General features: G+C 42.4%; 3 protein-coding genes across 3 annotated transcripts in view; 2 read left to right on the top strand and 1 right to left on the bottom strand.

The window, feature by feature from the left end:
- Window positions 1-685: 685 nt before the first annotated feature.
- Window positions 686-5,586, bottom strand: chst7 (carbohydrate (N-acetylglucosamine 6-O) sulfotransferase 7). Its single transcript, XM_030432723.1, has 2 exons — window positions 4,070-5,586; window positions 686-1,732 (listed from the first exon to the last, which is right to left on the bottom strand). The coding sequence occupies exon 1, from the start codon at window positions 5,365-5,367 to the stop codon at window positions 4,099-4,101; it is 1,269 nt and encodes a 422-aa protein (XP_030288583.1). The 5' UTR covers window positions 5,368-5,586; the 3' UTR covers window positions 686-1,732; window positions 4,070-4,098.
- Window positions 5,587-6,801: 1,215 nt separating this feature from the next.
- On the top strand, window positions 6,802-15,264 carry tubgcp5 (tubulin gamma complex component 5). The gene is made up of 23 exons (XM_030434435.1): window positions 6,802-7,200; window positions 7,307-7,360; window positions 7,735-7,843; window positions 8,193-8,289; window positions 8,388-8,467; window positions 8,810-8,948; window positions 9,057-9,174; window positions 9,580-9,669; window positions 9,898-9,991; window positions 10,088-10,340; window positions 10,842-11,044; window positions 11,155-11,270; window positions 11,356-11,624; window positions 11,706-11,904; window positions 12,224-12,412; window positions 12,493-12,675; window positions 12,957-13,041; window positions 13,117-13,237; window positions 13,332-13,483; window positions 13,783-13,908; window positions 14,122-14,210; window positions 14,464-14,564; window positions 14,710-15,264. Exons 1-23 carry the CDS (start codon window positions 7,067-7,069, stop codon window positions 14,754-14,756), a joined length of 3,048 nt encoding a protein of 1,015 aa, XP_030290295.1. The 5' UTR covers window positions 6,802-7,066; the 3' UTR covers window positions 14,757-15,264.
- A 1,599-nt stretch (window positions 15,265-16,863) lies between these two features.
- Window positions 16,864-27,454, top strand: part of cyfip1 (cytoplasmic FMR1 interacting protein 1) — a 30,127-nt gene continuing 19,536 nt past the window's right edge. The window contains exons 1-8 of the mRNA XM_030432660.1: window positions 16,864-17,183; window positions 22,868-22,988; window positions 23,903-23,992; window positions 24,552-24,629; window positions 25,707-25,808; window positions 25,911-26,092; window positions 26,771-26,867; window positions 27,261-27,389. Of these exons, the coding sequence (XP_030288520.1) occupies window positions 22,872-22,988; window positions 23,903-23,992; window positions 24,552-24,629; window positions 25,707-25,808; window positions 25,911-26,092; window positions 26,771-26,867; window positions 27,261-27,389 (795 nt within the window). The 5' untranslated portion in view covers window positions 16,864-17,183; window positions 22,868-22,871. The remainder of the gene's footprint in view (window positions 17,184-22,867; window positions 22,989-23,902; window positions 23,993-24,551; window positions 24,630-25,706; window positions 25,809-25,910; window positions 26,093-26,770; window positions 26,868-27,260; window positions 27,390-27,454) is intronic.

The raw sequence follows: 27,454 nt of genomic DNA, 5'->3' as shown, positions 1-27,454 counted from the left end.
GACAAATTGTCATGACATTGTTCTACTTGAGCCGTCTACTGCACGGATTAATGAGGCGAAATCCTCCACCGTGGAGATGTGGCCACATGCAAATGAAGAATGAGCTCCTAGGATTATAAACAGGGGACAACTATGTGAAACCTTTCTTGATTAATTATTCTTGTGCAGTGTGTGGGCCTTGTGTAGAGAAAACACACAGACCCACTGCAGATAAGAACATTTTGATGCCGTGTTAGTTGTGTACCATCGCACCTTAAAGGCTTTTACAGATGTGTTTTAAGGCCTCCAGTCGACCCCATGGGATCTACACTATGACTCAGCCAATACTTTGACAGCCTTGGCTGATTATCAGGGCCGATATTCAGCATATTTCAGATGGTACAGACGGTCACCGCTCTGTGATCTCACTCGGTGTCCCGCCCACTACACAATCTGATTGGTCACATGTCACAAGTAACAGCCTTTTAACACTGAATCTTTCAAACAAATGTAGTGGAGAGAAAGTAGAAAGTAGCAAAGTAGAAAAAGGAAATACTCAGGTAAAGCACCCTAAATTGTACATGAGTAAATTGCACTTTGTTCTAAATATCAGCCTCCTTCATTACTAAAAACTAGTATCGGCTTTGAAACACCGAACTGGTCGATCCCTTGTGTTTGTGTGTTTGTGTTTCTCAGGAGACACTTGTCTAGTTTGTACTAACTCTTTATTGACGTCAGTTTAAATAGTTGTAAAGTTATTTCTTTTTTTTCGACACGAGAACTTCAACATCAGGCATTTTCACCCACAACAATTAATACAGAACCAACTTCTAAAGTTGAACACGGCGATGCTGGAACACGTTTGACCCCTCCTCAGCGAAGCCGCAGCCCGGAGGGATTTCACAGCATTGTAACAATATTTTAGACAAAAACTAAAAACAGTAAAAGTGGTACACAGTGAGAATCAGTACCATCTGGTGTGCTTGTGAAAACTTGCTAAAAAAGTTCATTTGGCAGAGGCCAGAGGCAGCTCTCCAAGACACGTCCGTGGGATATTAGAAAATTTCACACCCATGTGAGTGTTTTGTCAGTGGGGCGACTGCAGCTGTCCGGATTCCTGAGGGGCCGGGGGTGGAACAACAGTTCCTCAGTCAGGCCTCTTTTTTTTTCACAAAAAAACTGTAGTTTCTTCTTTCAAAGCATAAACATCGGCATTGTTAGTGAGCCAACTGCAGTTAAGAATCAGTAACGCTTGAGATTACTGCCGCGCTTAGTCATAGCTCTGGACGGATACGTTTGCGCAGGTGAACCTGGCGCTGCCACCCGCGATCCTGGCACTCATCTCCCAAGAAGGACCCATCTCGGGCTTTTTATGGCCCTCGCCTGCCTGCAGGGGATTTGTGGAGGGATTAGTGCTGCTAAAAGGACAGAGGGATAGAGGCGGGCCGGTGTAACGGCAGCACAGACCTGCCTCATCGCTCTCTCCCCTTGCTCGTGTCCTCTCACACTCTGTCTCTACCCTGCCGGTGCTGAACAGGTAACACTGTAAAAATAAGCTGCCCTCTCCACCCGGATCAAATTCATCTGTCTGCGATTGGCTGCTCTCTCCACTTGGATTTTCTCCAGTTCATCGACCCGGCTCGGCTGAAGGAAAACAGCCCTGAGAGCCGTGCCTGCGAGCTCCCAGTGGACCACATTCCAGCTGCTTTTTTTGTTATTCCACCTTTTGCCCTCAGCCTCGAATACCAGGCCCCTGGAAGAGAGGGAAGAAATAAGCCTTAGATTAATAACACAACACCTTTAGGTTATGACACGGCTTCACACTGAAAGGGAGACGGAGCACAAGGACACAAACACGGGGTTAATAATGTTCACGACCTCCATCAATAGCTCGATCAGTGGTGGTGTCAGGGTGGAGGCAGAGCGGTAAGAGGCACCCACTGACTCCCACCCTGCTCACTGCTCCACGCTGGCCGCTTGCTCTAAAGGGTCGGCTGGTGGGAGCTGGCGGTGACAGGCTGTTGGTAACCCTGGGAGCTCTACCCCGTCACGGACATACGTACACAATGATCCCCTTCTTGACAGCAGGGTCTGAGGCCCAGCGACTCACTGCCAGCCCCCCCCTCCCTCCCTCCCAAGTCCATGAGAGGAGCGACCAACGCCAGGGAGGACACAATGAGGCCTCTATCAAACTGCACATCAGTCGCTCATTAAGAAGTTAGGAATATTTCTGGGACTGTCTCGCTTTGACAGCTATAAAGAATCTGTTACAATGCCGTCACTTGTGTTCAAATGTCGACGCTGGAACGCTCCTTTCAGAAGTGCTAAACGTGCGCTTTGCCAGCGAGCAAGAAAACTGAAAACGGAGCATTTCCATGTGAAAAAGCAACAGAAACACTGTGACACGTTCAAAGGTTATCGGTGTTTAGTCATCTGGGCGCGATCAATAGATAACAGAATGTAATCATAACAGTCATCACAATCAACAGGTGGGTTTCACTCAAGACTGTTTTTTTTTTTTGCCAATTCAATATAAAACTATATATCAAGATATCGAGCCCCCCTGCTGGCACGTTTTATCAAACATGAAATGAATCTACTTTGAGAAATAATAATAATCCTTAAGCCACTGCACTTGACTTCCGCGTGTCAAACGATAGATTGAATCAAATTTGCTTGTTCATAATGAAGCATTTGGACTCCTCAGGTCATCAGGGACACTACTACTCAGTGTTTCCAGGATCCAAACCGAGCGAGGTGAGGTTTAGTTTCTGTGCGCCCCACCTGAGGAACGAGCCTCATCAATATCCAAAAACTGTCCGCTCCTTTAAATCATGGCTTATAACATTACTGTTACTACTAGGGATTTACAATACACTTGATACATATCTGTAACTTTGTTTTATTGTATTACTATTTTTTTTTTATTTGTAACCACGAGTTTATCAACTTTTTCTTTCTGTCTATCAAATGCAGTCTTAACAGTTTGTTAATGTCCTATCTTTAATGCGTTTTGAATTGCCCTTTGGTGCTGTACAAACAAACTTGCCTCGCCTCATTTGACATCACAGCATGAAGAAAAAACATCCCCAAAATAGGATTTTTTCCCTCAACACTCTGCACACGGGGCTTGTACAGACTAAATGACTTAAGTCTTGATATTTACACTGCCAGCACACGAGTGAATCAGAGGTTTTCAGGCCCGGGGCTAGCTGGTTAGCATGCTAATCCCATTAGATATCCCCACATAGATGTTAAAGGGGTCCATTCTGGGCCGAGTCCCATCCTCCATCTAAGTTTTGTGGAATTCTGTTCAGCAGTTTTTGTGTAATACTTCTCACAAACCAACAAAAACAAAGGCGTGCACATCTGATGGCAGAGCTGTTCCTTTTTTTCACTTCGGTACTTCCAGTTCTAACGAATGCAGCTTTCATATCATTTCCATCATGTGGTATTAAACAGCACTTCTGAAAACCTTATCTGCGTGGGTTTTAAACAAATAACTGAATCCGTCTTGTCAGAGTTGTTTAAAGGAACAACGCACTGTTTGTTCTCCGAGAAGCTCAGGGTTTCCAAACCAGCTTGTGTGAAGATGCGTACTGGACCATGAATGCTGTCACCAAATCATGCTCGTCTGCACGCCTCTGTAACAAAAACCACTCGCCTTCAGCATTTGAAACTGAAAACATCCTCCCCCCCTGTCAGATGTGCCTGCACGACTCTGCAAAATCAGGGTAAAAAATCACAGCGAAGAAACAATGAGCCAAACACATCTTAGTTCAATGCATCACATTAGACCTGCACATTAGTTGCAAGTCTGCCTGCAGTGTGAGATGAATCCACATGTAGTTCTCTAACTGATCTCCAGCTCTGCTCTGTTCTCACTTTGCCTCAGCCAGAGGGAGGTCACAGGTCAGGGATCAGCTACAGAGCACAGCAGCAGACCCGGAGCCTGGTTTTAAAAAAAAAAAACACCGACTTCCTGTTCTGACAGAAGTGCACCATGACGAGTGTGTGCACGGCTCCTTCTGTTCTGCTTCACACATCAAACACAGCTGATGTCAAACCTCACCGTGTCATCTCACCATACCTTAAACATCGATTCCTCGTCACGCGTCCTCATGTGGTTTTGTCCACGCTGTTCTTCTGGTAGCCCAGCTGCCTCATCACTTCGCTGCAGTAGGCCTCCACCTGGCCGATCTGCTCCACGTTCAGTCGCTCCCTCCAGGCGTATATTGCCTCCTTCGCATCCCTGGACGATATGAGGAACGGCCTGTCGGATGAGTAGCCGTGCCCGTGCGTCATGTTGAGCGCGAACTTCTCCAGCGCGGTGGAGGTGGAGAGGTTGGAGAAGCGGTAGAGCCTCTGCAGCTCCTCCATGGGGTGCAGGACCAGGTCCTCGTAGCGGATGCGGAGGTAGTTCCTCCGCACCCAGGGAGGCGCGTTCATCACCAGCAACATGTCGCTGAGCCAGTTGTCGCAGATGAGCTCCATGGCGCTGGAGACGTAGCTCTCGGCCCGGTTCACCTTGCTGCTCGGCACCAGCAGCCTCTTGTACTTGTCGTTCTGCTTCTTGCTCCTCAGCACCTGGATGCTCTCTTTCACCAGGGCCTGTTTGGACTTCAAGCGGGAGTTGTGCACGGCCCTCGGGTCTCTGAAGAGCTGGACGATCTGGAGGTTCACCGCCGGGTCCTTCATCAGAGGAACCAGCGTGCTCAGGTCCAGTACGCGGACGCCCTTGATCACCATCACCGGGTACTTCTTGCACTCCCTCTCCAGCTCCCTGATGTCCCGCTTTTGGCACTTCGCGCACTGGTCCTCCTTCACCAGACCGATATCGTGGCGCTTGTGCGCATCGCACAGCGGCTCCGAGCAGATCACCTTGTTCATCTTCCAGCCGAAGATGAACGACGTGGTGATGTTCTGCGAGCCGGCGTAAAGTTTGAGGACGGAGAAGTCGCAGCGGTACAGGGCGTTCATCATGTCCCGCACCGCGCCCTGGAGGCTGCCCGCATCCCCCGGGTACAGAGCCTGCCATATGTGCCACATCGGCTCGTACAGGTAGAAGACGTCGGGGTGCTGGTTGAACAACTCCCCTAGAAACGACGAGCCGGTCCTCCAGGTGGCATGCAGGTAGATGTGTATCCGCGCCTGGCTCCTGTTGGCGACGTGCTCCGTCGCCTCGCTGCCGTTAACTTTATAGCCGTTATGATCCCACAGCAGCGCCACCGTGTTCTCCAGGTCCGGGCATCTGGGCTGTTGCTGCAGTCCATGCCGGGCGTTTTGAGCGGATTTGTCCCGGTAATCTAACACGTACGGGATTAAGAGAAGTAAACCTGAATATGCCAGGATCAAAATCAAGTATTTCTTGTGGAGCCTCCTCTTCATTTCCTTTCGCCGGGAGGGGGGCTGGCTAGCGTCTTCTCTGAGCGGTCGGCGCAGCGCTGTGTGAGCACACGGCGGCCGCTACAGTAAAGTTATGTGTGTGTGTGTGTGTGTGTGTGTGTGAGGAAGGAGCGTGTGTGTGTGTGTGTGTGTGTGTGGAGGGAGTATTAGCCACGCCCCATTAAAGACATAACAACTCATTTTGTTCTCCCTCACGGTCACACGCGCGCAGTAAATCGATGGGATAACGATTTCGAACCCGCAACAGGCTCATTTCTTTGTAAAAACCGTTATAAAAGTGCGCAAATATCGCGAGAGGAGGAGCAGAGTTGCAAAGATTGGAAATCTCAGAGAGCCTTGAAGGAAAGATGTTCCAACGGCTACCACCGACCGTAACGCTCCTCAAGCGCAATGCATTGTGGGTGATTAGTGAGAACTTAGCGCTCCCTTTTAAAGTCAGTGTAGTTTTCATATAACTATTTGTTGAACAGTGTCGCTGAACAAGTCGACCTTTTAAAACACATGGCATGTTTTTAAAGGTGCACTATGTAGTTATTTTTATTTTGCCTAAACAAGTTAAATAAACAAACTGACTCTAAAGGACAGTACAGTTTCATACTGTTTAACTTTGTTTATGTGGCGGACCCTGCCACCTTTCTAGCTTCAAACAGTGTTCTGGGGACCTCATTTTCCTCGGAGCACAGCTTGTTTATTCATCTGTGGAACAGAGAAATATTTCTTTGTTTGTATTATTCCTCCTAATATTGTAAATATTAAAATTCAGAGTTTTAATTTCTTCTTCAAAACGACATCGTTTTAACTGAGAAATGATCTCTCTGAGGATGTAAGGCTCGCAGAATCAGTATATTCTTTTAAGTCACTTCTTAAAACCCGCTTTTAGAGACTTGCTCGTATATGATCTTTCTGTCTTTTTATTCCTTTACTGTTCTCAGTCTATTTATCTGTAACTACTTCCTCTTATGTGTTGTCTTTTTACTAACACCCTTTACTTCTTTTATTTGTTTATTCCTAATTAATTCATTACACTATATTATTTTTACTGTTCTTAATCCATTTATCTGTTCTTATTTCCTCCTCTTATGTCGTCCTCTTATCGTCCTTTATTGATTTTATTATTTTCTTTATTTCTTTATTTGCCTGACTTTTTCTGTGGTTATGCCTGTTTTATTATATTTCTCCTACTTGTAATTACTCATATTGACTTTTTTAGTTGTTATATTTTGTTTAATGTCTTCTTGTTTTAACTTAAGCTCAGACTGTTTGTAGCTCTATTTGCTCTACTTTGCAAACTCCAAGTGCTATATAATAAAGTTTTTGTTATTATTATTATTATTACAATCATCATCATCATCATCATCATCATTATTATTATCATCATTATTAGTAAAACTAAATTAAAACACGTCCTTCCGTCCTTTACCTTCCGTTTGATTTGGCGCATGCGCACTTTTGCCTTGTTTGTTATCAGAGGCAAACTCTGCGCGGCACCGAAAGAACCAATGGATAAATAGCTGAAGCTGTCGAGTCTTTGCAATAAATGGCATTATCCAGCTAACATCGACCTTTTCGTGCTGCACTTCAGCTTGCAGGACCACCAGACCTGCAACGGACAGCTAGCTTAGCTGCATGCAGCTGCTCGTAGCGTGAAGCTAACAGCAACAGCACCACTGTCAACATCAACATGGCACACTGGAGCACCTTCGACAAGGAGACAGAGAAGGAAACCAAGAGGTTGATAAAATACTTCACCGGGATCGAAGATGAGGAGGACCAGAACTTTCAGCTGGCACTGAAATTCGCCTGGTCGAATTTCAGGTTAGTTAGCCACTGGCAGGAGCTAGCTTGACAGCTGCTAGCATGTAACCAAACATTAGCCATAAACAGTGATGCTAAGTCAGTAATAGTCTGGTTTTCTTGACAGGTTTCATCGTTACTTGGACGTGAACACACATAAAGTCCAACGCAGTTTAACTGGGTGAGTAAATCTTTGTTCTTTCCATTGTAAGAAACGAGTAATGTGTTCATAGTACTGTACTACTGTCAACATGTCCCACAGCAGAGTCCTCAGTTTTATATCTGTAGTAAGTTACTTGACAGAGTAAATTATTTCAATGGTATTCATTATCTTTTTAATTGCAGATAAGAAGTCTATTAACATACATAACACCTACCTTTAATTAAAAATGCTGCCTTAATGTCAAAATTTAAAAATGTACTCAAGAAGAAGAAGAAGAAGATAATTGATCCTCCTGATTTTGCCATTAGAAAGATCAGTTCTTTCCATTTCCTCTCACATTACACTACATGTCTGAGACTGTCATGTATTTGTAATCTGCTGTGTTTTTCCAGAATCTATGAAAAGCTGATGGTCCATTCAGACTTGAGTAAAGCAGAGAGCTGGAAGAGGCTGACTGAAGAGTTTGTGAACTCACCTCTACCTAATACAGATGGAACAAAGGTATGGAAGTATGGAGGATCGAACAACCATCAATGAATAACACTTTTAAAGTTAATCAAACTTAAGTTTATTGTTAGTCATTGTTAATCATCAATGAAACTCTTTTATTAAGCAGTTGTAAAGGTTTATAAATGTCAATGAAAACTTTATAGTAGCCATCCTAAATAGTCTTTATAAATGAACTACACAGTATTTGTTAACCATTTTTATCAGTTGCAAATTCAAAATAAACAATTGCTTAATACATGGTTATATATATGGCATTGTATTGTTTGTCTACACTGCAATAACCAATAAAATCAAGTGTAATACACTGCACACATCACCATTTTCTCTCTCTTTGTTGCAGTCAGACGCACACTACAGCTTGCTGTCACTGCTGCTCTTCTTATCGGGGTCGCCCTCAAACACAGACTTTACTGAGAGACCCAGGGTGAAGGAGGCTGGTGAGTAGATGTTTCACAGATACTTAATTTCACTCAAGACAGTTTTATATGGTATTCATGTCCATGTTTATCATTTTTATTTTATATTATGTCCACAGAAGAAGAGGACAAGTTTGACTGGGCTAGTTATCTGATGGAGGGTGAGGACATCGACAATGGACCGTACCCAGATACTCCTGTGAGTTAATCATAACCAAATATGGTTAGACCATCACAGATGCCTACAGTGGTTTTGCACTTTTCTGGCTGAAGTTGAATAGAGAAGTTAAATAGAGAAATTGAGGTCACACAACGTCACATCCTTATCAGACATCACAAAGCTGTAACACAATTAACTGCAGAGCGAAGGAGATAGGTGTCAGACACAGTCTCTATACCACCACAAAGATCTGAGAGGAGGTTTCGATTATTCAGTATAACTGATGTACTCTAATGGATGGAGGAGAGGTGTGCAGGAGCTGAGAATCAGAAGTGAAGAAAGCCATCCAGCAGAAATAAACAAGTCTTGACTGGTTTTTAGGAGTGGTCTGAGGAGGAGAGCGACGATGATGACGGCCAGCAGCCAATCAGCAGGGAAGACTCTGGGATCCAGTTGGACAGAACTCCACAGGAAGACCAGGACAACAACAACAACAAGACAGTCCCAGTTTCATGGACGGGTGAGTACGGCTCACATGGCAACATAACATGATAATGAAAAATAGATGATGGAACCCTTCATGATTATAAATAATCTGATACTGAGACCCGTTTGTGTCTTTTTGCAGTGGGTGAACCTGACGCCCGGGTTTGGCTTGAGCAGCATGTAGTGACTCCATACTGGGTGGCTCACGCTCCGCGCTTCCCTCACAGCTTGCATTTACACTCCAACTTGCTAAATGTGTGGTAAGAGTCCAACATGTCGCTTGCGATGTGACTTCACAGTCTTAATGTTCCACGAAAAAGACTGTCATATTTTAAGAATGTGACATTGTTGTATGTTATCAGGACATTGAGTATATTGGAATACATGTGTATTATTAGCCTGACTGTCCATATAATATAGATTTATGATTTCCTTTTACAACTGGTGTGCAGCTCTGGTCTTTGTCTCCGAGCAGCATCACTGGCGGTGTTTCCATAATCTACAGAATTAATCAGTAATAGAAATATATAACTTTATACCGGTCACGAGTGAGATATTGTTCCTGTAGATCAGTGGATCATTTTTGGCAAATATAGACGTTTACTTTGTGACTTTTGTGAGTTGCATTGATTGAAGATGTTTACCCTCAGCGTCTCTCTCTTCAGGGATCAACACTTATACAACACTGATCCGTTGTATCTGCCTGAAGAAAAGGCCTTTGTCACAGAGACCCAAGTTATACGGGAGACCTTGTGGTAAGATGTACTGATGCTCTGCTCTGTGACTGTGCTCATTGTACAAACCTATAAACGATGTTGACCTCTTGTGTAATCGCAGGTTTTACGTTATTGCTAATCTCTTAAATCCCCTAAACATTGGAGTCCTTGTTGGACTGGAGAGAGATATTTACTTTTATTTACAGGCTACTAAAAACTTCAGTTTGGATTATCATAAAGTTGAGCTGTGTTGCTGCTATGTTACAGGCTTCTCTCCGGCGTTAAGAAACACTTTATATTCCAACACCATGATGGAAAAGTGTCAGTGAGGAACAACGTGGTGGTTACCCACCTGACCAGCGTAAGTTTAAAACCTGATAATCACTTGTTTATATCTTCATAAAAAGAGTGCCTGTCTGCTGTAGAAATAACAGTCTTTTCTCTGTCTGTGCTACAGAACTGTCTGCGCTCTGTTCTGGAGCACATCGCTGTGTACGGGCAGGCGGTGTTCAGGCTGCAGAGGTTCATAGACGAGGTGACGGGGTACAGCTCGGAGCCGTGCCCACCGGGCTCCAGTTCCTCCTACAGCTCCAAGAAGGGCTCCGAGCCCCCCTTCAGGACCTACCAGGCCTTTGTGTGGGCACTCAACAAGTACTTCACCAGCTTTAAAAAGGAGCTGACCACAATTGAGAAAGAGCTAATATGCAATGGCAAGTTCAAGTTGCATTTTTTGGGGGAAATCATTGAGTACTATAACACTACATGATGCTATAATGCCAGCATACTATAGCAGTGTTTTCTCATTAGAGGTGATATTGTAAAACTACATTGAATGCTTGTGACACGGTGAGTTCCCTATTAACCTTCTGAAAACAAACAACATGTGACATTATGTAACAGAAGTCATAATCTGACTAATGACTAACATGCCAGAAAACTGACCGGTGTCAGAGTTAAAAAAGACAGTTCAGGCCTTGTATTGCAAAAAAAAACCTCTGCAATGTTGCTGTTGATGTATCAATACCCAGCTGTAAGTGAATGTACTGCCATGTTAACAGGCTTTAATGTGATGTCAGCGTGAAACGAGTGCAAACGAGGGGGGGTAGAGAATAAACCAGAAGATTTTATTATAAGCTGCATGAAATTAAGGTACCATTTACTCAAGCACTATACTTAACCTGTTCCTGTGTTGGATGTCTCCTCTCTTGCAGATGAGACGGTGACCCTGTCTGCAGTTCTGGATCGTCTCAACCCTCACTTGGCTCAGATCAAAGTGCTGCACAAAGTCTTCTGCACTGGGGTCGCAGAGGTCCCCCCTGAGACCCCCAACGTTGTGCGGGCGTCTCACTTGCTCAACACCCTGTACAAAGCTATAATTGAGTACGACAGTGTTGGAGAAGCATCGGAACAAGCAGTGAGTATTAAGTTAACTTAATTCAACATATAAAGCAGACTTTATGGATACTAATAAAGAAAAGGCACTTGGATGTATGATGATTTAATTGTGTTGTCTTCCCATGTTAGGTGGCCTTGTTGTTTTCTCTGTGGACAGAGACAGTCAGACCGTATCTGGAGATTGTGGATGAATGGATTGTTCACGGCCATCTGTTTGACCCGGCCAAGGAGTTCATCATCCAGAGGTATGTAGGGACAGCGATCAACAAGAACATTATCTTCTTAGATTTTGGTGGCTACAGTGATTACTGACGGAGACATTTGCTCCAGGAACAAGGACGTCCCAGTGAACCACAGGGACTTCTGGTACGCCACATACACGCTGTACAGCGTGTCCGAGACGGTGGAGAATGAGGAGAAGCTGAACGACGCAGCCAGCGGGAGCTCGGGAGGGGATCAGGGCTCCAGCAACAGGCAGCTCACCATGGTGTCTTTCCTCAAACCCGTGCTCAAGCAGATCATCATGGCTGGAAAGTCCATGCAGCTGCTCAGAAATCTGGACTGCAAGGAGACTGAACAGTCGGACAGATCCTCAAGAGGTCAGTGTCTTTCTGTGCACCCTCACTTTATAGAACGGCATTCATGTATATTTTCAACAACGTTCGAATGTTGCCTTGCAGATGCAGAGAGGAAGAGTTTGTACACGCTGTTTCTGGAGTCGGTGCAGTCACGCCTTTGCAGCCAAGACGAGTCGCCCACAGACACAATTACTGAACAACAGGCCACTAAGAGGAGCCTCATAAAGATGCAGTCCATCATAGCACAGCACCTGGAGATAGAAGACGTCCACGATCCGTTATTGGCTATCAACTTTGCCAGGTAAGCAGTAATCACTGCATTCAAGTCATGACATAATTCTACTTGGAGATAAACATTTAAACAAATTACAATGGTAGAATATGAAAAACTAAAAACACTGGACATCCGTTATTATTTTAAAACCAAAGCTTAGTGCTTAAATTTAGCCATCATTATATAATGGATTTTTGTAACTGCTGGTTTTATAATCTCTCAAATGGTACTGTCTGAAGATAATTAGATTTTGAAGGGATTGTGTTTTTGTAGTCCCAGACTTGTTTTGGTAAATCCAGAGAGCTTAAAATATCTGAAGTGGATTTCTTTCTGTGCTCCCCCGCAGGCTGTACCTGCAGCAAAGTGACTTCCACGAGCATTTTTCCGGGGGTGATTTCATCGTCGACCGCTCCTCTCAGGCTGTCACCTGTCAGACATTTGAGCTCACCCTACGCTCTTGCCTCTACCCCCACATCGAGAGGAGGTACATTGAGTGCTGCGGGAACCTCATGAAGACTCTGAAAAAAGATTACAAGTAAGCGTCACTCCTGGGAATTATATAAGTGAGGGGTTTTTCTTTTCCCCCCACATGTGAGACTCTTGATGTTTCCACAGGCTGCTGGAATACCTCCAAGCTATGAGGAACTACTTCCTGTTGGAAGCCGGAGACACCATGTATGACTTTTACACGGCGATCTTTGACAAGGTGCAGGAGAAGGAGAGCTGGCAGCAGCTGTCTTTTCTCAACGTTCAGCTTCAGGAGGCAGTCGGACAGCGCCACCCCGAGGACAGCAGCAGGTATTACATGCGTTTATTAGTACTTTTACTTATTTCCAGCAAGAGAAATTGTTATTTTTTTCTTTTTAAGGTAATGCATTTTGCTGCGCACTCTCTTTAACGACAAGAAACACCTCCCACACTACTTCACAATGTCATCAAACTGTGTTTTTTGTTATTGTCTTGACTGAGAGAGAAACTACATACTGTGCATTGAAGATGAGTTATGGTGACTAGAAGGATATTTATTTTATATCTTATTGAGAAGTCACTATGTTCTTCCATCATTTTTTATTCTATAGGTTGTCAGTCTTCTTGGAGCCCATCGACCCCGCCAGGAAAAAACATCCTGTGAATAACCTGGAGGTGCTCACTCTGAGTTACAAGGTAAGCAGTGTCAGTGTATTTGCTTACATTTCGCTTTTTGAAGCAGCCAATATTTACTTACTTTGCTCTCTGAAGGTTCCCTGGCCTGTTGACATTGTGATCAGCTCCGAGTGTCAGAAGATCTACAATCAAGTGTTTCTCCTCCTGCTGCAGATCAAATGGGCCAAATACAGTTTGGACACGCTCCGATTCAGTGGTATGAGCTTTCATCGCTCTTTGGAAACAACTTGGTCATGTGAATGGAATCTCCCCGTCATGTTTCTATTATGGGAAATTGTTTGTTTCTGTAGATTTCACGGATGTCACAAAGAAACTGGAGGGAGCGCTGGGTGAAGAAGTGAAGGTCAAAGAGCCTATAAATCAGCAGATTCACCGAATGTGTCTGCTCCGAGTCAAACTGATGCACTTTGTCAACAGCCTTCACAACTACATCACCACAAGGGTGAGACGAGTCATGAAATAGACCTTTTCACAGCAGACAGTTACATTTGTCGAGTGTCACCAAAGCAGCCTAAGTGAATTCAGCCATTATTAACTGTATTACTTATTTACACTTGTCACAATGTTTATCCACACCTTTATGCATATCAGTATTTTCAAATCAAAAGGATCAGATCTTGTGTAACCAGTATAGGAATGTTGTTAAAGAACCATACATCATTATCAGATCTGTGTCCGAAGCATGTATTGAAACTGAATAATTTTCACGCAATCTTACATGTCTGTTTTGTGTCTTGGCAGATTCTGCACAGCACGGGGCTGGAGTTTCAGCACCAAGTTCAGGAAGCAAAGGACCTGGACCAGCTGATCAAGATCCATTACAGATATCTGGCAACCATTCACGACCGCTGCCTACTGAGGGAGAAGGTAAACAGCACTGCTTTTCCTCAGCTGAAGTGGTTCTCGAACGTCACCAAAGAAACCTTACCTTCATCGATCAAACATTTTTTTATCCACATCACACACTTGTAAAATCTTTTCATCGCATCTTATTATGTTATTGTATCAAACTGAGCTTCCTACATGCATTTATGAGACTAAATGTTCCCACTGTTGTCCAATGCTGTTGTGTTTTCTCAGGTCAGCTTTGTGAAGGAGGCAATAATGAAAGTTCTCAATCTTGTCCTCATCTTCTCTGACCGATGGCAAGCTGGATTTGGAGCCTGGAAGTAAGAGCTTTTATATAAACTGGAGGGAAATTAGGATCTTAGCTGTAACTTGCAGTGAATTGTGTGTCTCTAAGCAGCAGAACACACATCACATTTAATGTTATTATAGTTGTTGAGGAAGTGTTCAAAGATTACGAGGTATTCATATACTATGTGTTTTTCCTATCAGAAGTACCATCACCAAACCACAACTCTGTGCTGCTGTAGACCAGACTGTTTGTGTCTAAATATGGTGTTTATCTTTCACTCTCAGGATCGAGTCCATCGATAAAATGGAATCTGATTTCAAGAACTGTCACATGTTCCTTGTGACAATACTCAACAAGGCTGTATGTCGCGGCTCCTTCCCTCACTGTAAGTTTAAACACTTGGATTTCCAATAAACAGCGTGCATTGAAATGCATGTTGTTTTGCTGCTATACCAGAACATTCTTTACACCTTATGCAAAGTAATAAACTTGAAGTAAGAAGATGTTGTTTGTTTGTCGTCCTCGCACAGTGGAGTCTCTGGCCCTCTCTCTGATGGCCGGGTTTGAGCAGTGCTGAGGAACCACACACGTCTGTTCTGATTTGATGGACTGAACGCCATTGTTTGGGTTCTCCACCTCATAACTGTCTGTTCTCTGACTGCTGTCATTGTTCATGATGATGTGCAACATATGATGTCACCTTCTGCTCTGACTGTCGGTGATGGACTATGTGATGTTGTAAGATTACTTGTGTAATTTTAGAGCCACAGTCAAACAAGATACTTGTGAACACACATCGGCTTCTGAATTCAAGAAATTGTACATATTTGTAAAGCTTTTTTTGTATGAGCTGTTATGCTGACTGTTAATAATGTGTGTATACTGTAAGTTAAGCACAATAAATGTTGTTATTCAACATAATATAACACTGCTTTATAATGAAATTTTATTAATATCAGTATTAACAGTTTGTTAACCTAGTGAAGCGAAAATAACTGCAGATTATTTTGCTCGTTTGATAATGTTTTAAGGAGAACTGTAAGAATTTTTGTCGAAAAACATTAAAAGACGTACTTAAGAAAGCATCCAGCCATTGCCTAACCACTTTGTCCCTAAAAGGGCGAAAATGAGTCACTGCGGTCCGTCCTCAGTCTGATCACGCAGAGAGAGGTCGCCTTACTTTTCATTCACTGCGAATGGTATAAAAGGGAGCTTAGACTTATCCCATTATCTTCTGCATCTTAGTTCAGTAAGGACGGCTAAGTGGCTCAGGGGTTTGCACTGTTGCTCACAGGCAACAAGAAGGTCCCTTTGTGTCACCAGCTGTATGGTGATTGAAGTTTCATTTTTCACCTGTGTCTGTGTGAGTCTCCACATTCCAAAGTCTGTTTGTAAATGTGTCTTTCTGGGTGTAATAGCCAGGGTCTGCCCTCAGTTGTGCTTATTGTATCCCTGCTTCAACCATAAATAGATTAATCATGGAAAAAATTATATGGATCATAAATGGATCCATTTCTTATTTAGAGAAGGGAAGAGCTATTATTCTTTACAATGTATGAATAGTTTTACTAGACAGAAATTTCATAAAAACACTTAAATGTGCCCATATTTTTACTTATTTTTTCTATGTCATTTTATTGTTTTAGTTGTTTACTGTGATTTAGTGTATACACTTGTTCCTTAAACTGATTGTCCTTTTATCTATTTTTGAAAAATACAATAATTACTAGATTATTGAGAAGGACTTTTTAGTAGCTACTAGAAACAAAGTATATTTATACCTATGCCTAACTCATGACTGTATAAGGTACATTTTTAAAAGTATTATACATTTATCAGACAGTAATTCATTCATACGCTAAATTCGGTCAGTGGCTGGTCGGCTGCCATGCAAGGTGGCAACCAGCACATCTGGAGCAGTTTGGGGTTCAATGTCTTGCCCAAGGACACTTCGACATGCAGATCAGGGGAATCAAACCAGTGACCTTTGGCTTGATTTTTGTAAAATCCTAAGATACTGTTAGTAGTGAAAACTACATTCCAGCAGGATTCACCAGCAGGATACAACATTTTAAAATACAAACTTTATTGTGAACACTTCAAATTTATTTTCTGCATGATTTGTCGGTAGACGTCAACAGGTAATCTGTGCTGATACTATAACATATAGGTATATAGGGGCATGAATAGACAAGTAAGTTAAAACAAAAACAAAACAGAAAATAAACTCACACTTTATTCATCCCTAATCAATCAACAGACTTTTAAAACAAATCAAGACGCAATACAAAGTGCCTCACAAGTAATTCAAACATGGGACATTAAGAAGACAAATGGATGAAGAGACCACAGGCAATAAAATGTGGGCTGTTAAATTAATAGAATGAAAAAAATAAATAAAAACAATCAATACAAGCAATAAAAACAAGATAAATACAATAAAATACTTCACCTACACATTTTTTTTTTATTATTATTTTTTTTTTACAAAATGTTCATAAAAGAGAATATAGTAACAAACGATAAACACTTAAATACAAATAAAACAAAAAAAAAATGGTTAAAAAAAAAAATCAAAGTAAAGATCCCTGCCCCCTGCCGTACCTCGCGGGTGGGGGTAGGCGCGTTGTTTTGGCCCTACCGGCCCTCCGTACCGTCGGGCAGGTCCTTACTGTACATTCCTGTGACTCTACCTTCCATCCTCCTCGTCCCGCCCTAGTGGAGGAGACCAGCACCGCAGCTGCGAGCGGAGTTTCCTGTTGAGTTTCCCTGTCTGAGGGACAGGAACTCCCTGCTCGACTTCTCTCCCCCGCCCATGATAATAACAGCGACCGAGGAAAGATTCCTTTGGCCGACGACAGGAAAAAAAAGAGAGACAACTTTTGGATTAAAGTCGTCCAGACGTGGATTTACGTGTCGCGAGAGGGACCAACGGTCGGGCTGAATGGCGCTGTAGTCCGGCTCGTAACCGCACAAGTTTACCTTGCTAACCAACAAACTCCGGGTGAGTGAAAAAAAAAAAAAAAAACGATTGATCGCGAAGTTGGTTTCAGTGTATTTTCAGCCACGGTGGAGGAGAAAAAAAAAGTTGAGCGGCATTTGCTTTTGGGTGTCGCCTCGAAGCTTCACACCGTGAAGTTGTTCGTTAATAAAAACTCTTATTACAAACGGACTTGGGAGTGATTAGCTTGTGGAGGTGAGCAGCTTGTTGCAACGTAAAGCCATTTTCCTGGCTCGCAGGCCCGAGCTGTGACTAATCTCAGGCCCCGGCACGGAGCAGGGATACAGCCATGACCGCACTTACATGTCGGAGGCAGGACTCACAGGAGTTTTTTTTTTTTTTTACACACATCACGTCACTACTATCACAACTTTCTAAAACTTAATTTGAGAAGAATCTGTCACTTTTACTGAGTCGGAGTTGAGTTTTGTGTCCGTGAGCTGTGATCTGTGATAGCCGCAGTAGTATCCAAACAAACGTTTTTTTAAAAACCCAGATTAAAGATTATTATCTGAGCTAAGCGAGAGTTCAATATCAAACTCAATGCTTTACTTTTTCTAATTCATTTTACTGCTTTTACTTTCCTTTGCTGTTCATTCCTTTGGGAAGTTCTGTAGCAGGACAGATGTTGTGTTCAGGAACCACACTGTATTCCACACCCTCCCGATGTTGCATTCACTGCCAAGCCACTCACTGTAAATACCAGCTCAGTCAGACATTCCAAACATTTTTTTAAAAAATCAAATTTTTTTTTTCCACAACATTAGCCAGAGTTGTAATCGTAGAGGGAAAAATAGGTCAACAGTTGTGTTCAGTGTACATCAAACCTGGAACCTTGAGGTACTACTGCACAACGAGATGAAGACTCCTTCACTGTATTACACTGCTGCCCTGTTTACAGCAGTTTCTTATCAGCTTTTAGTTCGGAGGATTTGAAGGAAAGAAGGAAGCAGAGAGGGTGATGAGGCATGGAGATATTGTAGATGAAACCACATTTGTAGTTTTTGGTGAAAGTGGTGTAGGTTCGTTCTTCCTGTGGTTGAATGCCTTCATCAACGATGCTCAGGTTATATCCAGTACGTTGTTTATAGTACAGGGGTGAAGCCACTGAGACCGAATATTGGGTTTCTATTTCCCATTGTTCTATCTTTAATTTGGCATGTTTGGAGATCTTTTAAGTGTCTTTATACTTCTGTTATACTAAGATAAGTTTTGCAGCATACGTTGGATATTTGTTGTCAGAGTCGGTGGAGAAAAAAAGGAGCAGATAAACCAAATATTGGCTACACAGATCTGAGGATCAGTCATTTTTAAGGTCTCTACTTGGATGTTTTGTAAAATTGAAGTCCTTTTTTCTGCCTTCTGGAAAATTCTGAGATTCAGTATGCACTGATAAATGACGTAGCGATGGCGTGCCAAGTACGTGTCAAGACCGTGTTTTCACACCTCAACCTAGAGAACTTCCTTGTGGCACTGTTTTGATGCAATGATATGAAAGTGGCTTCATTGCAGCTGTTTTTCTGTTTGCCCTCTGAGGAAATGTCTACATGTTCTGCAGGCTGTAGTTTGTTGCCGTTGCATCTGTTTCTCACTTGAGAGGAATATTTCGTATGTGGAAGTGTGATCCGCTGGTTTAGTTTGTGTGAACGAGTGTTACAGTTTCAGATGTGTCACCTTAGCTTTATTTAGCGTGAGACTGTTGCATTTTGGACATTGGATTAATGTTCCTGCTGCATACAGTAACTAGCTTGAAAGGTCAGTCCTCAAAACTGTCACTCTTTCTTTACTCATAGAGGTATCGATTCATGCACATGGTTTTAATCATTAATCCATTGGTTTTTAGCTATATCAGCCTTTCAGACATTACTTTAAGCTAACTGTTTCAACTGTTTATGCATTACTTTTAGCTAACTACTGTGGCTGTTTGTTCAAAACTTTTAACCAACCATTTCAGCAGTTTATCCATTACTTTTAGCTAACTATTTAAGCTGTTCTATCCATTACTTAAGTAACTATTTAACCTGTTTTATCCATCATTCAAGTAACTATTTAAGCTGTTTTATCCATTACTTAGGCTAACTATTCAAACGTTTGTTTATTACCTTTAGCCAACTATTCCAGTCTCTCCCCTGTTTTTTCTCACTTAATTTAGTTTGTTTAGTTCTTGACACTATATGTTTCTTAGTTGATGTTTTTATGTCATCATATCCCATTAAGTATCTTGTGTGATTTCAAAAAAGTGCTGAGAACCTGAATTCATGCTGGCATTAATGTTCTGCTGCATGGTAGTGCCGAGGTTACCTACTTGAGGCTGGTTTAAGCTCCTTACTGTGTCATTACGGATGGAGTCCGACAAACACATGGTGTGCAACGTAATGTCCAACAACCTGACAGGCTAATTTAACACTGTAAGAGGCATGCCTTCTCTAATTTGTCCCTCGCCTGCCTCTTAGCAGAGGAGACAGCTCAAGATGCTGCAGTCTTAACAGGAACTGGACACGAAAGCAAAAGCCACTGAGGTTCCTTTTTTTCCGATAGTGCACATGTTTTCTCTCCATAGTTACAGTCGACCAAGAGGCTCAGCAATCACTGTAGTTGCTGTAGTTAAAACTCAAAGCTACTTCATGTGTTTTTTTAAAAACATATTTCCACATGAACAAAGTGAACTATTGAACAGAGAACAGAAAAGTATTTTTTGTGAAATGCAGAACTGTATTTGCATCCTTTTCATTTGTCACTTTCAGATCCTTGGAGTCAGACTAAATGTTCATTGTCAGCCGTTCCCTCTCTTGAAGTTGACCCTACATCACATGCTCTCATTGTCTGGGATTCACACTTCCCTGTTTGGTGATGAAGATGAGTGAGCTGTAGCCTGACATGCTGCTCACTTGTCTTGTTTGCAGTTCAGCTTGACAAACTAAAAAAAGACGTTTGCATGAATCATTAATGAGACCAGATCTGACAACTACTTTACATAGCACTTCCCATCTGACTTCCTCCTCTATTTGAAAAACTGTATTTCGCAACTAACCACACCTATTATTACTCACGATAAAGATAAATTACTTTTGTTGTTACACAGCACAGTCTGCCAGTTGATGGACCGAAACATAATTTCGGGGTTTGTTGGCTCTGTACTCCCACAAGTGTGATCTGAAACAAAACAATGAATATGAAGTTCAAGTGCTGACAGTCAGCTCTTATTTGAGGCTTTATATTATTGGGTGAACAGTGTTTGAACTGCACCATATGTCGAATAATGTTTATATTTTATTTCTGGTAACATCTTTAAATGCGCTTAAATCTGAAAGTCAGCACTTTCAAGTTCATTGTGCAAGAGCACAGAAATAAAACAACAGACAAACTGTTTTAGTCCAAATTCAGGAACTGACTTGAATTGTTTACACATTAATGAGGTGACGAATCAACTTCTGAGGTCTGTGTGGAGATAGATTTGTCTCTAAATGGCCCCGAGCATCCTCATCCTCATTTATTTACTAAATACTTAACGCAGAACAAACACACACACACACACACACTAATACTCACTGTGTCACATTCATTGTTTTTATTTTTAAGGTGCAATACGTAAGAATAGCTGTCAAATTCAGACTCAAAACAAACAGGGGGAAGCATATCGCCAGATCAACCGCTAACTAATGCTACTGCTAAGTGTAGCTGTCATTAGCTAGTCAGCTCAGTTAGCCATCTAGCTAGCAGTTCAGACTGGGATCTCAGGGACCAGGGGAGTGTTAATGTTTACACCACTTTTCTTTTCTTTTTTTTTGTGTATTTGTGGAATGTGTTTTATATTTACAGGTTACACCTCCACACCCATGTGGAGGTGTAAATGTTTTGTGATCTGTTTTGTGATCTGTTCCCAAATGAATGAGTGTGATACTGCATTTTAGAGCATGAAATAAAAAAACAACCACTGTTTTAGTTGAAAAATTAATCGGTGGATTCACAAGATGCTCAGTGAACCCCACGTAAACCTTACAGTGCTTTTGAGTAGTTATATTTCACAAATACATTTTTAAGAGTTGCAAACTTGCAGTTAAGTAAAGCATTTTGGTCTATGGCTCAATTCTGTAATTGAAGAGCAGCTGCTGTTTGTAATCCGATACTGTTGATGGTGGTCACTGTGCACATACTTGGTAGAAATCTTTGCTGAGTGCCTGCCTGGGCTTGTGTCAGCCCTCGTGGCCTTCTGGAGGTTTTGCATAATTTAAGAATAAAACATATTTTGATGAAAAAGGGAAGTCAGGATGTGAAGTCACACGTTTAATCTTATCTATCAGCAGCTCTAAGTCATTGTGTTGTTTTATTGGCCTTCCTGTGAAGATGAAACAGGAAACGTCTGCTTCTGCCTGTGTTAATGAAAATGAGTATCTGCTCTGCTGCGCTGCTGCTCAACTCCACTGGATAGAAACATTTGAACATCTTTCTATTTTAACTAAAATAAAGTGGTGATTGTTAGCATTCAACAGCCACATGTCCCATGAGTCAGCAGGGTGTGACTGCCATAACAATTTCCAAATTTAAAGAAGTGATTTCATGGGAAGACGTTACTGCCAGCTGTCCAGCTGTTGAACATTTTCCAAAAGACATGAGTGTCAGTGTGTGTGTTATATTAGCCGTTAAAATGTCAGTATCCCGCAGCAGTCTGCTCATTAAATGGAGCCTCCCCTCTTTGTGCTCTGTGCTGTACTTCCATCTACAGATCAGGAGGTCAGTGACCTCCTCTGACCCCCGGGCTTGTGCTCGCTGTGCCTGCCAGGCTTTTGTGTTCGCGGTCAGTCGCTGTGGATTGTTAATTCTGATTGCAATAGGTTTTTTGATTGTTCAGTGTCGGTGACGTATAAAAGTCAGCAGTCAGCAGCAACAGCGTGAGAATGCAAAAGCATACCACACCACCCACTAATACAGCACCAATCCCTTTGCATTTGATTTTACTTTTATGTATCATGTTGTTGGTGATGTCGAAGAATGATAGAATATGATAGCAACACTATTTGCTTTTATTGGAAAGAAAGGTTATGTGTTTTTTTTCCTTCCTGAAAGTAATGTTAGTGTGGAAGAAGCAGATTTAATACTGAGCAGTTTTTTTTTACAATAATGCTCAAACCTATGGCCAGATGGTAGAAGACTATGACAAGATATCCAAAGCCAATATCAGATAGGTTGTGTCAGTTTGTTGTCAGCAGTGCAGAGGACATGATTCAGCTCTCACCTTTATGCTGAGGTTATTTGGGCAGGAAGCCTGTTGGCACAAAGGGAAACCTGGAGCGCTCTGTGGAGCTTCATTGATGGCGACTGAGAGCCAAAGGTCCTCCGCCTGCAGCTGCATCAGCTACTAATTTGTTTGAGAGTTTTGGGAGTTTTAGACTGAAGCTGAGTTCAGTTTAGTTTCCTCAGCCCATCTTCTGCGATGCTGCTGCTGCTGCCTCCACACTGTCCAGTGAATCCAGCATTTTTCCTCCCCCTCCTCCAAAGCAGTTTCTCTCTTAAGCCTTAACTGTGACTTGTGTTGTCAAACAATAGACTTGTGCTGCAAGTCTGGTGCATTATCTGTAATTGCCTCATTGTAAAGGCGGCCTTACTGTATTGTGTTTGATAAGAGCTGTAAGGTCCTGCCTTTTTCCAGACAGAGGTTGTAAACATGCTTTGCTTTTTGTCCTTCACAGCAACATGGCGTCCACAGTGACTTTAGAGGATGCTCTCTCCAACGTGGACCTGCTGGAGGAGCTGCCACTCCCAGACCAGCAGCCATGCATCGAGCCCCTCCCCTCCTCCGTCATGTACCAGGTCGGTGCGGAAGTCCGAATTCTGCCGTCGTCCAATAATTCATCTTTTCTGCTGTTTACAGTCAGACACACAGTCGTTCATACTAACTTTGATCGTTAGCATTTCATAATCATTTCGAGGGTCACTAGGGAACCTACGTTTTATTTGTGTGAGCGAGTTTTTATTGGACTATTTCTGTCGTGGGGGATGAACAAACTGATGCTCAACAAACTGTTGTTCCTCTTCAGAAGACATTGAGCCCCATGACAACAGAGGATCTATTAAAGTGAAACTTCCTTCTTCTTTCCCCCCATCCCAAACCGCATAAATGCTCAGTTATAGCACAGGAGAAAGTAACAGGATTGTTGGGCGAGGGGGTAAACAGCCTCTGGGTATTTGTTGAGCAGAGTCATAACCTTCCACCATGAAAAGCTTTCTGATATTAAAATCCCCTGTAAAGGCCATAAGATCCTGTAAAGATCAGAACATACACGAACATTTGCATAGAAAAGACGGGCCCTAAATACATTCAACTCATAAAGCCACAAACAAAATGAGTCACGTGCATCAAAATGATCTTAAGCGATACTGAGTTTCTCTTCTGAGAACATCTCGAGATAAAATCTTGTTTTGAGTGCTACAAAAAATGTTTCTAACAGGAAAAGAATGTTTTGGTGGGAGGATGTAAAACAGAATTTCATGCAACAGTCAGTCAGTACTGTTATTTTCAAGTTTATATCAAATGTCTAATTGCAACCCTACTTAACTCTTCATTAATATTAAAAATATAGACATGATGGATGCAGATTGTTTTGGGTTAAGATGAGTCAGTTGTACATAATAGCATGTTATGGTGATGTATCAGCCTGTTACATGCCTGACACCTGTACTAGCGCCATTCGCGTTGTAATCATAATGTTTTCATCTTCCCACAGCCGAACTTCAACACCAACTTTGAGGACCGAAATGCCTTCGTCACCGGCATCGCCAGATACATCGAGCAGGCCACCGTCCACTCCAGCATGGTACAGTTGGAGGCTCACATTTCAGGGGGAAAACACTTCTTAGCGATTCTTTTTTTTTAGTGTCAGTCCTCTTTCACCCTCGCTAATGACTTGGTAGGAAAAAAAATGAATTCAGCAGAATTGGGTCAAAGGCTTGCTGTGAACCGGATCTGGTCAGGGACTCGTCTGTCTCACCAGAGCGTTTGGTATTGTCTAGCAGGCAGCTCCTAGGATCCAGGCCCAGGAGCAAATGGCCCGGGGACAATCGGATGCTTTGGACCATCTCCTAACAGGAATAGTAGGGCTTTGTGTCTAATTAGTGAGGGATAATTGCCTAGGGTCTGAATCAAACAGCACTTTGTGTGGAGGGAGGGCATGTGCACCTCCCCTCCACCCACTGGGAATAAAAGACTTAGAAAAGAGGCAGTGGTGCGTGTATGTCGTAGACCTTCTGTATCGTACGTGTGTTGTTCCGTGTCTTGATTTTAGCTTGTATAACACGAGTGTAGATGTTTTTTTAATGAAGATGACTTAAGGTGTATTTATCAATGTGACTGACTGGTTGTGTTTGTTGAATCAGAATGAGATGCTGGAGGAGGGGCAGGGGTACGCCATCATGCTCTACACCTGGAGGAGCTGCTCACGTGCAATACCACAGGTAACAGGGTTGTTGTGTGTGTGTAACACTGTCGTCCATATCATAACTTTTTGAAAACCATCTTAGTGTTTTTCACATCAAATATGACGACGATTTCTATCACCCCAGCTTTTAAGATTCGAGGATCCAAAGACAATCTTTGAGGGTTTTCCCATTTGGCATCATTATCCGTCCTGACATTCTTTAAGCAGTGTGTACAGTCATGTGTCCGGGGCTCATGTTATTTTAAGAGTTGTGTGAACTTAACAAAATGTAAATTTGGCAGTAATTACAAAACAAGACGTTCCTTTTTCTTGTCTAAAGTGTTATTTACTGTTACGACATCAGCGAGTCATGTCTAAAGGTCTGCTTCCCTTTTTAAAGTGCATCGAACATCCTAGCAGTTGTTTTAACACACTGTTTCAACTGATTTCAAGAAAGAATATAACATATGGATGGTAAACATGTCTAAATCTATAAATATAGTTAACAGTAACAGATAAAGATAAGAATTCTTTGTCGCCTGAGGAGAAAGTCCACAGACTCCCTAAAAAAAAGTGCTCTATTTTGAGACTTGTTGCGTTAAGAGGAACTTCAAAAACCACATGAAATGCTGTCTAAAACAAATTCATAAATATTGCTAATGTGGTACATGAAGATATTTCATTCTTTTGGTTAAAAAAAAAACACTGGATCGGTTTGTTTTTCGGTGAAGGAACGTTAGATGTATTTTGCATATAGAGCTTGGAAGTGAGATCCGATCACAAGAGGACAGTCATGTTGAGACGTATTTTATGGGCTTAAAGCTGTCAACTCATGATTCGATCACTCAACATGTGTGTTTGAACCCGATGTGAACGGCCTCTTTTTCATATTTCACTGCAAATTCAATATCTTTGGGTGTTGAACTGTTGATCTCTGGGAAATTGTAATCTGCCCTTTTTATAACAACTTTATGTCATATTAAGGATGAAACGGTTAATCCAGAAAATATTCTCCATAATAATAGATGAATTGTTAGGTGCAACCCTTATGTTGTATAATAATATCCCAAAGCTTGAGAGGTTTTTCTTATCTTCAATATTGTTTCTCTTTTAGGTGAAATGCAACGAACAACCCAACAGAGTGGAGATCTATGAGAAGACAGTGGAGGTCCTGGAGCCCGAAGTCACCAAGCTGATGAACTTCATGTACTTCCAGGTAATTTGCATTCTCCATTCAGCTCTGACTGTTCGCTACATGTGGGCTGGTCAAGAAAAATCACAAACACCTGATCTTTCCCCCCCTCCTTCTGTCTTTCAGCGCACAGCGATCGACCGTTTCTGCGGAGAAGTCCGTCGCCTGTGTCACACCGAGCGCAGGAAAGACTTTGTCTCCGAGGCCTACCTGCTCACCCTCGGGAAGTTCATCAACATGTTCGCCGTGCTGGACGAGCTCAAGAACATGAAGTGCAGCGTCAAGAACGACCACTCCGCCTACAAAAGGTATCAAGGAGCTTAAGTTACAGCCCACTGTATGTATTCACACAGATGAATGTGATAACAGACACTAGATGGCAGCATCACTCAGCATCCATGATTCTGTGTGTTCTTTAACAGCATGCGTTAGACCGGAGGTGTCAAAAGTGTGACATCCCAAACCTTTGACTTTTGTAGTGTTGAGTTCCAGTTTAAACACAGAGAGAGTTTTAAATAGCTGTCTTATCTTCTTACTACTATAATTTCCATAATTTAAGGGATGTCAGCATGAAGTGTAATGTTGCCTTGGTTGTTTTTGGCAAATCGGCACCATAAAGTATACCTAATTAGCTTTCAGCAGTTCCTGTTAGTCGTGTCCCATGGGATGTACAGACAACTGTCACTGGATTACTCTGATAATGAAGAAATCCTAAAAACACGATAATTCTTAAACTAGTTCACTTATCACTTAGCACTTATAAGGAGCCCCTTCTGTCTACGAGTTCATGCTGTTATTTGCAAAGTCACTCTGGATCTAAAAATATGCATACCACATCTGCGTGTTTAGATTTCTTCGAGTCATGATGCCTCACGTCTCTCGCTCGGTGCCTTTCCATTCCCTATGGGGATGTTTGCTTCACAGTTCCGCTTAGTTTTGCCCGGTGTTAATTTTTTAATTACAATCTGTTTCTTGCCTTTGCCCAGAGCTGCTCAGTTCCTCAGGAAAATGTCTGAGCCCTCATCCATCCAGGAGTCTCAGAATTTGTCCATGTTCCTGGCAAACCACAACAAAATCACACAGGTTGGTCAGAAGTGCATCTTACTGTTACTTCGACATCATTACCAGTTGATCATTTTGTCTTAAAAAGGCTCAACAGCGGTGTTGATGTTGGCTTGTTGAGCCTATCAAAAGGTTCTCAGGCTGGTCGGGAACAGATGCAAAAATACACAGCCTTCCAAAAAATGTTCATGAATGTTTTTATGATAATGTCACTGTTGGCAGTGTTGTCAGGAATAATGCAAAAGCCACAGAATCCTTTGTTATGATCAGAATGTAAATAACAATTCTGAGGTGAATCAAGGCCAAGAAAACACAGAGAATAATGAAATGAGGAAAGCGTCACAAGTAAATTAACTGCCTGAGTAATAGCACAGTAATTTAATCTTCAATCATGTGTTCTGTACTGTCTGTCAGTCTTTGCAGCAGCAGCTGGAGGTGATTAATGGATACGAAGAACTGCTGGCGGACATCGTCAACCTGTGTGTGGATTACTACGAGAACAAGATGTACCTGACTCCCAGTGAGAAACACATGCTGCTCAAAGTAAGTAAAGCCCTGCACCTGCAGCTGTCGATTGGTAAACATTTGACACCGCGATCCCGTCATTG

This window comes from Sparus aurata, chromosome 11 (assembly GCF_900880675.1).
Source record: "Sparus aurata chromosome 11, fSpaAur1.1, whole genome shotgun sequence".
NCBI classification, from domain to species: domain Eukaryota; kingdom Metazoa; phylum Chordata; class Actinopteri; order Spariformes; family Sparidae; genus Sparus; species Sparus aurata.
The sequence above is the reverse complement of the archived record's forward strand: the minus strand, read 5'-3'. Positions and strand labels throughout refer to the sequence as shown.

Bases quoted from the DNA above. Each gene is read 5' to 3' on its own strand.
- chst7 (XM_030432723.1), bottom strand. From the start codon at position 5,367: ATGAAGAGGAGGCTCCACAAGAAATACTTGATTTTGATCCTGGCATAT.
- tubgcp5 (XM_030434435.1), top strand. From the start codon at position 7,067: ATGGCACACTGGAGCACCTTCGACAAGGAGACAGAGAAGGAAACCAAG. The intron at 8,290-8,387 runs GTGAGTAGATGT...TTATGTCCACAG, and splicing joins ACCCAGGGTGAAGGAGGCTG to AAGAAGAGGACAAGTTTGAC. The intron at 9,670-9,897 runs GTAAGATGTACT...GCTATGTTACAG, and splicing joins GTTATACGGGAGACCTTGTG to GCTTCTCTCCGGCGTTAAGA.